The 13688-nt window shown below is 36.2% G+C and overlaps 1 protein-coding gene and 1 long non-coding RNA gene across 3 annotated transcripts; one reads left to right on the top strand and one right to left on the bottom strand.

The window, feature by feature from the left end:
- The first annotated feature begins 244 nt into the window (after positions 1-244).
- LOC107828201 (putative ABC transporter C family member 15) lies at positions 245-11803 on the top strand. Of its 2 annotated transcripts, none has more exons than XM_016655472.2 (11): positions 245-632; positions 4557-6889; positions 7010-7096; positions 7707-8357; positions 8865-9029; positions 9364-9658; positions 9761-9975; positions 10187-10492; positions 10762-10825; positions 10936-11175; positions 11276-11803. In XM_016655472.2, exons 1-11 carry the CDS (start codon positions 593-595, stop codon positions 11401-11403), a joined length of 4524 nt encoding a protein of 1507 aa, XP_016510958.1. In that variant the 5' UTR covers positions 245-592; the 3' UTR covers positions 11404-11803. The 2 variants fall into 2 exon arrangements, with proteins under 2 accessions (XP_016510958.1, XP_016510959.1); XM_016655473.2 differs by lacking the exon at positions 245-632 and adding an exon at positions 2659-3000.
- LOC142181647 (uncharacterized) lies at positions 7799-12761 on the bottom strand. Its single transcript, XR_012710503.1, has 3 exons — positions 12621-12761; positions 9377-9637; positions 7799-8473 (listed from the first exon to the last, which is right to left on the bottom strand). It is a non-coding gene; the product is annotated as an uncharacterized LOC142181647 (long non-coding RNA).
- Positions 12762-13688: the final 927 nt, after the last annotated feature.

Raw genomic sequence — 13688 nt, forward strand, 5'->3', positions numbered from 1 at the left:
CTAGGAGTATTTGTTGTATTTTCAATAAATAAATTAAGATTAATATGGTCAATTTTATTGATAGTTAATGCTAAAGGTTGGATTCCTTAATATGTGTGAAAAAATCAAAAGATCAATTAAGGTGGACCGAAGGAAGTATTATTCAATTAGTTCTATAGGTTATCTATCTTATTTATTCCACTTATTATGGACGCTAGCTACCTTTTGAAGGATACAAATACTCCAAAAAAATAATTCACTTAAAATCTCAGTTCGTCTTTTAATTTTCTCCACACTTCTCTACTTCAGAAAATAGCTACTATAAAACCTAATTTAACTAGAAATTGAAAAATCTATTCTATATGAATTTGATTATAAATTCTGTTTAGATGTGAATTAATAAAATTAACAAATACCAAATCCTAGAAAAATTGAATTTGTCTTCAATTAAATATCTTTTAAGTAACCTAGAAATTCTTTTCTACTGTCAAGTATAAAAATATAATATAAGTGGCTCGAGGCATGTTTTCTTTTAAAAGCTAGCTAATTGGATCCCAGAGTTTCTAAAGCTCTTTACATCTCTCTTCAACGAGTGAAGAGAGAGCAACTACATATGGTGTTAGAATCTATCTCCAACCTCCTTTATACAGCAAGTAAGCTCTTTCTCCTTTCTCTTTTTTCTTGCTAGCTACAGAATTCTGTGTTTTGTTTCATTGACTTTGTTAGTATTCCAAATCCAGAAGAATTTGTTAGTTTTCAACTGCATGAAAGTCTACGTACAAGCCAAACTCTCCATTGTTACCGGTTCTCTTACTCACACACACATCCGGTTCTCTCTCACACACACATATATATATAAGAGACATATATATGATCAAAATTTACCAGCACCCGATGTTTATACCAAATTAATAGTAACATGACATGTGACTTTTTTAAACTCTTCTACCACCTGACTATGGTTAATCAAGGGCATTCGATTCACCAGGTTATAAGATGCGGTTTTAGCTTTTACTTTGTCTCTTCTAAATTGGTTAGTTCTCATCTTTCATTAAATGCATTGGACCAGAAATTCAGGAATTAAAGTTAATAGATTCAAAATGAGTATTGTATATATTACAGTTGTTCCCGTATATGTATACATAATTCGAATGAAAACAATAGTCCAGTAAAATTCACAAAACTCGCTCTAAATCCGCCTATATTCAACCCGACCCGCCCATTTGCCACTCCCCGTTTTGACCCGAACCATATTCAACCCAACCCGCCCGTTTGCCACTCCTGCCCACATCATTTAATATTGTGATGTGGCTCTTAATCCAATATAACTTGAATTTAATTTATGTACATAGAAGTGTAATGAATTTTTACATTATCAGTATCCTTCGGTCCACTTTAATTGATTTTTTGACCTTTTTTTGGTGGTCCACACTATTTAATTTTTTTAGATATCAAGAAGTAATTAATTTCTTTTTTTCAAAGTTGTCCTTGGAGTAAAGAGCCTAGGAGTATTTGTTGTATTTTCAATAAATAAATTAAGATTAATATGGTCAATTTTATTGATAGTTAATGCTAAAGGTTGAATTGCTTAATATGTGTGAAAAAATCAAAAGATCAATTAAAGTGGACCGAAGGAAGTAGCTGTTTTAAGTCATTGTGTCTTTAAGAAGAAAGACAAAAATAAAAGAAAAAGAGAAAGAAAAAGTTTAACATGGATACGGATTGGCACTATAGAGACGTGATTGAAAGGGTAAGGTTATAAGAACAATTCGTATTGTATCATAGTGCCTTCTCTTTTATACTCCATCCGTTTGAGCCTATTTCCTTTTTAATCCGTGTCAAAAAGAATGACTCATTTTCTTATTTGGAAACAATTTACCTTTACACAATGATTTATAGCCACACAAAATATATGTGTGCCTCATTTTATACCACAAGATCGAAAGTCTTCTTTCTTTTCTTAAACTCGTGCCCAGTTAAATGGATTCACATAAATTGAAACGGAGGGAGTAGTAGTTTTGTCTTATGACAAATGTATCCCTCAGTTATTGCAACTCTAGGGTGACTTATTGCCAGTTTGGCCAAACTTCTAAAATCAACTTATTTTGATAAGTATTTTTTCTTAAAAGGTGAGAATCAGTTTGTGTTTGACTAATTAATTTAAAAAGCACTTCTGAGCACCAATTAGTGTATGACCAAGCTGCAAAAAAATTACTTCTAAGTGTATTTTTCTCAAAACTTATTGAAGCTACTTTTTTCTGCTTCTCCAAAACTGATTCTGCTTCTACTCAAAAGCACTTATTTTTCTTCTAAAAGCTTGGCCAAACACATTAATTTTTTTAAAAAAAAAAAAAATTATTTTGAAGAAAAAAAATACTTTTAACCTTGGAGAAGCTTGGCCAAATAGGCTATTAGACTTATTGTAACTCCAAGGTACTGATAAAGCCAGTAAAAAAGCACAAAATTTCTTCGGCTTCGTCTTGTTGATAGAGCAATAAAATAAAGTACAGTGATCGAATTGGTATAACATTGTAACACTTAAAGGTGCAGTCTAGTAGTTAATAAAGTGGATTGAAAACTATGAGGTCTTACGTTCAATTCCAACGAAGGCAAAAACTAATGGTTTTTTTCCTATCTATCCAAGCCTTGACGGATAGAATTACGAGGTAATTGTGCTCAAGGGCGAAGCTACACTCTTGTAAGAGTGGTCAATTCATTAGAAAATCACATTGTATATATAGGTAAAATATTAGGTTTTAGAGGTATATAACATATATTGAACATCCTTTGTTGGAATTTTTTTTTTACTTCTTTCAAGTTTGAACACCTTCGGAGAAATTTTTGGTTTCGTCACTATTTGTGCTGCTAGATGTATTTAGACAACAATTATGGAAAAAAAAATAAGTTAAACCAAAGTGAATGAAAAATGAAAAGGCGAAGAAAATGTGCAAGTTGAGAAGAAAGCACAGGAGCCAGACAAGTGAACAGACATTATCTATACCATTTTCAAATCTGGATCTGGTAAGATTCGTTAGAGATTCCTATTATCGAGCTTGATACAGATTGACAGTAAATTTAGAATGTGTCAGACTTATTACGTACATTGTTCAAAGGATACCTTAATATATCTTTTAATAATTACAAGTACAGAACAAGATTCGATTATACCTTAAAATAATTCCATGTACTGCCAGAACCAGTGACGAATCCAATATAAAAGCTGCCGGTTTGATAGAATCTCATGTATATATGTTAAAGAAAAAGTAGAGATATAAAACCTACATCTTAAACTAGGCTAGCGTTTGACGATAGATTCCTAAATTTGTTTTGAAAAATCTGATTTGGGTGAAGTTTGGTTTAAAGATGAAAATGTGTTTAGACATATATTTTCAAAACATATTTTCCAACTTTATTTTAGAAAAACAGGTATATAATTCCCAAGTTTTGGGATTTTGGTCCAAAATCAGCAATTGGGGTGATTTTGGGATTTGGCCAAAATATGGGCAAAATTTATGGCCAACCATGAGTTTACCAAATAAATCCCAAATTTATTCTAAATCTTGGACACGCCATTGCTCAGAACAAAATTATATTAACTTGTTCACTATATTGGAGAGTGCCCTGCATTTTATTCAAAATAACGCGTGGAGTATACCTTTTCCATATTATTTTTTTCACGTCAATGACAACTACATTTCCAGATCTAGTTTGTGTTTACTTTTAATGATTTATTCAACTTCTGGCTCTTTTCTGTTTCAGTTTTCTAGATTTAGCTGAATGGTTGGATTACCAAAACAAGTTGTGAAAAACGGTCTTGCGCCATTACACAATCTATTTACTCCACCGAGCAATGTATTTACATCTTTTCAGTAAAACCATAATGATAAGCTCTAAATCTTCAGTGAAGGAAAACGAGGGGAAAAAAAAGCCACTCAGAGCATTAGGACAAATCACTCGCAAATGCCATTCAAAAGTTGTTCAACAAATCAAGAGCCAGATAAATCTGTCTGCTGAAGCCTAGAGCTGCATTAGGACAACTAGAATAACCTAAGGTTTGGGAATGGTAGATTCACTATGAGACAAATATGAAGACATCATCTAGCGTTTTGTGTCTCTGATGGAATTTGAACCTTAGTCTCTAATGATTTTCACCCATTTCATTGATCCACTAGGCTATACCCTTGGGTGCCACTGATACATTTTTTGGAGAACTAAAGCATTCCAAGTCACTGGAAAGTCGACTTCGTGTATGATCTTATGCCCTCTCCCTAACAAATTAAAATGAACATTAGCATGCATGCAAGCTAGACTCGAACAAAGTAGTAAAGATGCATGACCAAATCAGTATTAGCAGTTTCGTTCTACCTGAGATAAGACAAAATCAAGAAGCTGCATTGTAGAGTCTAAATATAAAAGCAGTAAAATTCATGAATACATTAATCTCTCTTCTGTTTAAGCTTGATGCAAAGAGAAGTACATTCAACTGAACAGAATCAAATGATGAGGAATAGAAACTGATGAAATGCTAGTTGGTGAATCCTTTAATCTGACGACATTATGTTTCTTCTTTTGATCAGTGGCAGATGTAAATTCCCCTGAATTAAAGATTGCGTGGGTGCAGCCAACATCACGCTGCTTGTGGGAGGACGCCAGCATCATTGTCCTACTTGGATTCCTCGGAATCTTACTGGTGAATTCACTCCTAAGCAAATTCAGAAAGAAGGCAATGACTGTCGAGAAGTACACTTTTGGAACAAAAGCCCGTGTTTCTTACATATTTAGCATTATTTGCACGACTGTATTATTGAGCACTCATCTCATAATGCTCTTGATGCTGCAAAGGAGAAACGGTGCTCACTGCCAATTCAAATTTCCAGTTCTTTCATCTGAGATTCTGCAATCAACATCATGGGCAGCCTCATTTATCGTGCTCTACAGAACTCGAAATAGGAATTACATCAACTTTCCTTGGGTCCTTAGAATCTGGTGGATTTCCAGCTTCTTTCTGTCTCTTGCTCGTGCCACTCTAGATGCCCATTTTGTCATGACAAGTGACGAACATCTAGGACTTCCAGACTATGTGGATATCCTTGGTCTTATTGCATCTGCCTGTCTTCTAGTTATCTCTATCAGAGGGAAGACATGCATAATTCTTGACATCCCAGACAGCACAACTGAACCACTTTTAAATGGAAAGAATGAAAAGTATTCAGAGGCTAAAAGGGACAGTCCATATGGAAAAGCTACTCTTATCCAACTGATCACCTTCTCTTGGCTTAACCCGCTATTTGAAGTTGGAGTCAAGAAGCCCCTTGACCAGGATGAAGTCCCAGATGTTGACTTCAGGGACTCTGCAAGATTTCTATCTGATTCCTTTGATGAAAGCCTGAAGAACGTAAAGGAAAAGGATGGAACCACAAACCCATCTATCTATAAGGCCATTTATGTATTTGCAAGGAAAAAAGCAGCAATCAATGCACTCTTTGCAGTTATTAGTGCAGGATCATCTTATGTAGGTCCCTACCTCATAGATGACTTTGTAAATTTCCTCAATGAAAAGAAACTTCGAGGGTTAAGAAGTGGCTATCTTCTTGCACTAGCCTTTCTTGGTGCAAAAATGGTTGAGACAATAGCACAAAGGCAGTGGATATTTGGAGCTCGGCAGTTAGGCCTTCGGCTCAGAGCTGCTCTGATATCACACATTTACCAAAAGGGCCTGCTTTTATCAAGTCAATCACGCCAAAGCTATACCAGCGGAGAGATAATCAACTACATGAGCGTAGATGTCCAAAGGATTACGGATTTTATATGGTACCTTAACACAATATGGATGCTACCCATCCAGATATCATTGGCAATCTATATTTTGCACATGAATCTAGGAAAGGGGGCACTTGTTGCATTAGGAGCAACTCTGATAGTGATGACTGGCAACATACCCCTGACAAGGATCCAAAAAGGTTATCAAACTAAGATAATGGAATCCAAGGATGAAAGAATGAAATCCACCTCAGAGATTCTTCGAAATATGAAGACTATCAAACTTCAGGCATGGGATAGTTATTATCTCCAGAAGCTGGAAATCTTAAGAAAAGTGGAACATAATTGGCTATGGAAGTCACTAAGATTGTCAGCCCTAACTGCTTTTATCTTCTGGGGATCACCTACATTTATTTCAGTGGCAACTTTTTCCGGATGCGTCATGATGGGCATTCCACTGACTGCAGGGAGGGTCTTATCTGCACTGGCTACATTTCGTATGCTTCAAGATCCTATATTCAATTTGCCAGATTTGCTTAATGTGATAGCACAAGGAAAAGTTTCTGCTGATAGAATTGCTTCCTTCCTACAGGAAGATGAGATTAAACCCGATGCAGTTGAATTTGTTCCCAAACATGAAACGCAACTTGGGGTTGAGATAAAGAGTGGAAAATTCAGCTGGGACACAGAATCAAGAACCCCGACCCTTGACGGAATAGAATTACAAGCTAAGAGGGGAATGAAGGTGGCAATTTGTGGCACTGTTGGATCAGGGAAGTCAAGCTTGCTCTCTTGTGTATTAGGAGAGATGCCAAAACTGTCGGGGATTGTGAAGGTCAGCGGTGAAGTGGCATATGTTCCTCAGTCTCCTTGGATATTGACTGGAAATATCAAGGAGAATATTCTATTTGGAAAACCTTATGACAGTGTCAAGTATGACAGAACGGTTGAAGCATGTGCTCTGAAAAAAGATTTTGAACTATTCTCTGCTGGTGATCTTACAGAAATAGGAGAAAGAGGGATAAATATGAGCGGAGGTCAGAAGCAGAGAATACAAATTGCTCGTGCGGTTTATCAAGATGCTGATATATATCTGCTTGATGACCCTTTCAGTGCTGTTGATGCTCACACAGGCACGCACCTCTTTCAGGTGGTGGTTTAATCATGTCCATCAAATAGGAATTCTAGTTTTCAAACCTCATTATCCATCTGGTGTGAAGTAATGTTATGGTATTAAAGTGCTGATATTTACATTTTCTTCATGGCGCAGGAGTGCTTGATGGGCGTTCTCAAGGACAAGACAATACTTTATATTACACACCAAGTTGAGTTTCTTCCTGTAGCAGATCTCATTCTGGTATGCAGGAAAACAGCATAAGTTTCAATTTGTTCCATTGTTGCACCCAATTAATGTTATTTAACTGATAGATCATCTGCATAATTTATGAATTCAGGCATCACCCACACAAAACAATGACCTGCCTGTACAGCGACTCTGAGAATGAATCAGATAAAAGAATTTCGAACGCTTTAGTTATATATACTTGTCTATATGAACACATCAAAGTCCTTTTAAGAAGGGATTTCATATTCGAATACACCTTATAATCCTGAAAAGGCAGGCCTTTTAGTTATGGGCTGAGCAAAAGAAAAATTGGGACAGTCATTTTTAAACTCTAGAAAATCCCAAAATAAAAAGATCTACTCCTTGATCAATTGTATACTTGTTGCACTGTGCAAACAAGCTTGAATTTGTTAGACCTTTCCAAGTATTTGGAGGTTGCTTATTTAGGATGCCAATATCATTTTAAACAATAAAAAAAAATAATAGGGAGACTCTTTTGAATAATAATACCTAGACTCTTATGGAAGATACTTGATGCATCTTAAGATTTCCAGAATTGTGAACATTCAAAACTATGATGTGAAAAAGTTAATTCCAAAATCTAACTCCTTAATATCGACAGGTGATGCAAAACGGAAGAATTGCACAAGCTGGTACTTTTGGAGAACTATTGAAACAAAATATTGGGTTTGCAGTTCTAGTTGGAGCACATAACCAGGCTTTAGATTCAATTTTAACAGTTGAAAGCTCAAGTAGAGTATCTGAACATGCAATTACTGATGGTGAGCTTGATACAGAAAGTAACACAAATGCAGAATTTCCAGTCACAAAGCAGGATTCAGAATACAATCTCTGCGTAGAGATAACAGAAAAGGATGGTAGACTTGTGCAGGATGAGGAGAGAGAACAAGGAAGCATTGGAAAAGAAGTTTACTTTTCTTACTTGACCATTGTGAAAGGGGGTGCCTTTATTCCAATAATTCTTCTTGCACAATCATCATTTCAAGTTCTTCAGATAGCCAGCAACTACTGGATGGCATGGTCATGTCCCACAGGTGATGCAGCACCAGTAGCTGAGAAGATGAACTTCATACTTTTTGTCTATGTGCTTCTCTCTGTTGGAAGTTCCCTTTGTGTTCTAGTACGGTCATCATTTGTGGCTATAACAGGCCTTCGAACAGCTGAAAAGCTCTTCAGCAACATGCTGCACAGCATCCTTCGTGCTCCTATGTCCTTCTTCGACTCTACTCCTGCTGGAAGAATCTTAAACCGCGTAAGTAACTCAATTTAGCTGATTGGGATTGGACAAGGGGACAGCAGATCAGCTGTAGTATATTTCCCTTGATCTGAAGATGTGTGGATTAAGCTAAGTACTTCACCATTAGATCCCTGAAACATGTTAAAAAAGAAGTAACTAGTAAGAAACCAGACATGATAACAACTCTTCTTTTGTTTTTCCACAACTGCAATTTGCCTCTGAGAAGGAGAAACTGATCAAAGACAGATATTAAATGATAAGTCAGGGGATAAATAGCAGTTATATCTCATAACTGCATAAAGCAAGTAGGCTCTTTCACTGTACAGTCATATGTGTCTGAATGTGTAACTCACAAGTTAATCTACAGAAAAGTACCAGAATAAGACAATCAAGATAATACCATGACAAAAACAGTGACTGAAATCTAGCCATAACCTAAAGAACTTAAGGCTGAAAGTCAGTTTCTTCATTGATGCAATTCCATTGGATCAATCACTCAAGAACATATTATTACATGAACAGGTATCCACAGACCAAAGTGTTCTAGACTTGGAAATGGCAACCAAGTTGGGTTGGTGCGCCTTCTCCATAATTCAGCTTCTTGGGACAATTGCAGTCATGTCACAGGTCGCATGGGAAGTATTTGTCATCTTTATTCCAGTAACAGCAGTCTGTGTTTGGTACCAGGTAAGTAAGATGTACATGTTTTAGATTTCTAAATGCTAAATATATTAAAACAAGAAGTTGCTAGTTTGTTTTGGGCAAAGAACTCTAGCAGTCAAGTAAGGGGAGGCCAACACGCTGATATAACCACGTTTGCTGCTAAAATAAGAAGTTCTCATCTAGCCACCTAGTAGAAGAGTTCTTGTATACATGATCAAGTGATGTTTGGGAAAATATTAGTAAAATTATATTTAAAGATCAAAGGATGAACAAACCTTATGTTTGTTGAAGATTTCAAAGATTTTCTTTCTAGTTTTTGTAAAATGTTATTTTAAGATATTATTGTTAAAAATGCCAGCAATACTACATACCAACTGCAAGAGAGCTTGCTCGTTTATCTGGAGTTCAAAGAGCTCCGATCCTCCATCACTTTGCAGAATCACTCGCAGGAGCAGCAACCATTCGTGCTTTCAACCAAAAAGATCGCTTTGCTCTTGCAAACCTTTGTCTCATAGATGGTCATTCAAGGCCATGGTTCCACAATGTATCAGCAATGGAATGGCTTTCTTTTAGACTGAACCAGCTATCTAATTTTGTTTTTGCCTTCTCCCTTGTTCTGCTAGTCACACTCCCTGAAGGAATCATAAATCCAAGTAAGTATCAGAAATTGTTTTTCCTTAATGTTGTTATGTAGAGCACAAGTAGGAAACCAAGACATCAAAAGCACAAAACTGATGTCGCTTTATATTCTACAGGCATTGCAGGATTGGCAGTAACATATGGAATCAATCTGAATGTTTTACAAGCTTCAGTAATATGGAATATTTGTAATGCTGAAAACAAAATGATATCAGTTGAAAGGATTCTCCAGTATTCAAACATTGCCAGTGAAGCACCTCTTGTGATTGAAAATAGCAGACCATCAAGCACTTGGCCAGAAACTGGAACAATTTCCTTCGAGAATTTGCAGGTAATGACAGTCTCACATAGCTTAGATCGAACTAGACTCAGTTATGAGGTTTGAATACCAGAAAACCTTTAGTGATCAGGATGAAATGAATGAAGCTATATTTGCCACAAAAACTGGCAGCAATATTATGTACTTGTTTATAATAAAACTTTTTAGCTGCCTGGCTTAAGATTTACACCCTCTGATATCATCACCATACCTCTATCTGCAGATACGTTACGCTGAACACCTCCCGTCTGTTCTGAAAAACATCACATGCACATTGCCAGGAAGTAAGAAAGTCGGTGTTGTGGGCAGAACAGGAAGTGGTAAATCAACTCTCATTCAGGCCCTTTTCCGGATCATAGAACCAAGAGAAGGAAGCATCATCATCGATGATATAGATATTTGCAAGATAGGCCTTTACGATTTGAGGTCAAGGCTTAGTATTATTCCTCAGGATCCAACAATGTTCGAGGGAACAGTTAGAGGAAACCTAGACCCGCTAGCAGAGCACTCTGATACTGAAATCTGGGAGGTACTTATTGCACTGAGTATTGCACAAATAATTATGCAAAACTGACCACTTAAATTGACAGATTGTCTTATAAGTCATCATTGCATGGTAACAAGCTAAAAGCAAAAAACTTGTTAACCCTGTGGTAGGTCTTGTACTTGTTTTGCAAAGTTTAAATGACTGGGTATAAACTTTAACCAACTTCTATATGTAGTCAAGAAAAAAGTTGAAATTAACTTAAATATTGGTGATTCGATTGTGAATAATGTGCAGTAATCTTCTTTTGTCAGGCTCTGGACAAATGCCAACTTGGTGATATAATACGTGCAAAGCCAGAAAAGCTGGAAACTACAGGTGAGACTAGAAATTTCTTGATTAAATATAGTAATTTAAGACTCGGCTTTTTTTTATGAAAGCAATCGCGTATTACTTCTTGAAAGCTACTAATGCGGTCAGTTTAACAGTGGTTGAAAATGGAGAGAACTGGAGTGTCGGTCAAAGGCAGCTTTTCTGTCTTGGAAGAGCCTTGCTAAAGAAAAGCAGCATTCTCGTTCTAGACGAAGCAACAGCATCAGTTGATGCTGCAACTGATTCAGTGTTACAAAAGATTATCAGTCAAGAATTCATAAATCGAACAGTTGTCACAATAGCTCACAGAATCCATACAGTCATTGATAGCGATCTTGTCTTAGTCTTGAATGAAGGTAAATATTTGAATACATCTAATATCTCTCTATCCTCTTGATTTGAATAAGCTGCTAACTTCTTGATTCTAACTATATGAATTCCTTCACTTGTTAACAGGAAGAATAGCCGAATATGACACACCAGCAAAGCTATTGGAAAGAGAGGATTCTTTCTTCTCAAAATTGATAAAGGAGTATTCAATGAGATCCAAAAGTTTTAACAGCTTAGCTAAATTACAGACCTGACCTTGCTTCCTACGTTCTGGAAAAGAACTTGTAGAGGCACCAGTAGAAGCAAGAAATCATATTGGTAAGCTAAAGCTTTTACTAAAGCTGAAAAGGGTCTATATCAGCCTCAGCTACTAGCCTACTGTAGAGGTCAACTAAGCACCCTGACAGTGCTTTTGGCGCATTTATATCACCATTCACAGGGAGTTGAAGTTTTGTAAGCTTAGTTCAGTATGGTAAAGAACCTTCTCTATTCGAAAGAACACTGCACGCTATATGAAGAATACACACCCCTAGCATTAAAATTCTGTAACATGTGTAAACCATGAATTACTTTTGTTCTTTAAGTTACCAAAAAATTCTGTGTAATCTAAGTTGCACTTTGAGCTTGATGTCGCAAATAAAGAACCTTCCAAAATTCTGACGTGTTACTATCAGAGGGTAGCAACAAACAAAAAATATAAGTTCAATAAGCAGGAAATTTTTGATATTTGCATACTACTCAACTCCGAATAAACAGTTAACAAACCATCACACCAGATTATTGAGCTTAATTTTCAGGAGAGGATAGGTGAGTGATAGAGGCATAGACAACATGGAGATTCCATACTCAAATCCCAATTAAAACACTCAGTGTGAATCCATCTACTCTAGCCTTGAGAGGTTTACCCCAGAGGCGGAGCCACAGTGTGGGCTTCGGGTTCGGCTGAACCCAGTAGCTTTGATTCAAATCATGTATTTTTCTTAAATTTCACTAAATATGTATAGATTATTAATTTAGAACCCAGTAACTTAAAAGGATTAGGATCCCAAACCATAAGCTTGAAATCCTGGCTCCGACTCTGGACTTTGCCCCTCAACTTTGATTTTCCATAGAGAGTTAAAAAAGCATTGTGCTTCAGCAACAAAAACTTAACAGTTTCCAGCATTGAACGTCCACAGCAGACCAAAAGATCTTCCTACTTCATGCATGGGCGCCGGAAAATTACCTATATATATATTAGAAGTTGAATCTCTTTGACTTCTTCGTGTGTTTGCTTCTTTATATTTTGAATTAATATTGACTTCATGCCTCCCACATGTAGAGTTCAAGTTATGGGTTCATCCGAAACCCAGTAGCTTGACTCGGACTATTCGGTAATTCTAAAAGTGCAATGAATTGAAGAAATTCGTCAAAGATCAATTCATCTGTGTCTAAATTGTTACAAGGAATCTGAGGGATAATCGAGTTTTACCTGAATGAATCAAAACTATATACGCACTTGCTCCATCAGGCTTTGACTTGAAAATGCAAATGTGTTGACGATTTCCATCGGCAGTAAAGCCTATTGCAATTCCAATAGTATGTATTTTCTGTGGGAACGTAGAATGAGATTTGAGAATAGATGATAACCATAACAAGTCGCCGCTGTGTGAAAATTGCACTTAGTTTTATTTTTATTTTTATTTTTAACAGCTTGTTTGGTTATAATATATGGTATTGTATTGTATTGTATTGTTTGATAAATACAACATTTGAATAGATTATTGATCATGTCCAATTATGCCTTATTAAAAGGACAAGTGGTCGTTGCAAATATAATCCGACTATTTAGCCCAGAGTCGAATCCCATAGGGAATTAACCTATCAATTACTTTTGTCAGACTCACTGAATTCTTCATAATCAACTTCCTAGATATTTTGATTAACAATTGGTGATATTTACACTACTATAACTAAATGAAGTTAAGTAAACTAAAAGCTAACTATGACTGAGTTGTAAACAAATAAGAGAATTGTGATTTCCCTTATTGATGGAATCCCTTCCTGCTTCCTGTTATGTTTCGCATAGAATTGCCTAATCGTCTCTATCGATCATGAGCACTCTTACTACCGTAAATCTCTCCCGAGTAATTACGACAATTTACTAGACGCACTCTCCCGAGTTACGCTAGCTGACTTTTATTACAGCTCACTTTAGATTGCACCCAATGTTTTGTTATCCCTAATCCCACCTTTAAACTCTCGGTTATTGATTCCTCATATACTTTGGGAGTGGTGTTGTTTAACAACTACCTAAATATGCACTCTCTCCCGAATAATACATACTAAATAGGCACAACTAATTGAGGATCCTATCAATTAACTACAACAAGAACGTAATTGAATAAATAGAGATTAAACTGGGCAAACTATATTAACATAACACGAAGTTTATCCTTCAACAGATTCCATCAAAACCCTAGACTAAATAATTAGCTACTGTTACACCCCATGTTTTCGCACGTTAGAGTATTCATAAGCCAATTGATGTAAGCTCAGA

The sequence above is a fragment of the Nicotiana tabacum genome, chromosome 1, assembly GCF_000715075.1.
Source record: "Nicotiana tabacum cultivar K326 chromosome 1, ASM71507v2, whole genome shotgun sequence".
NCBI lineage: Eukaryota > Viridiplantae > Streptophyta > Magnoliopsida > Solanales > Solanaceae > Nicotiana > Nicotiana tabacum.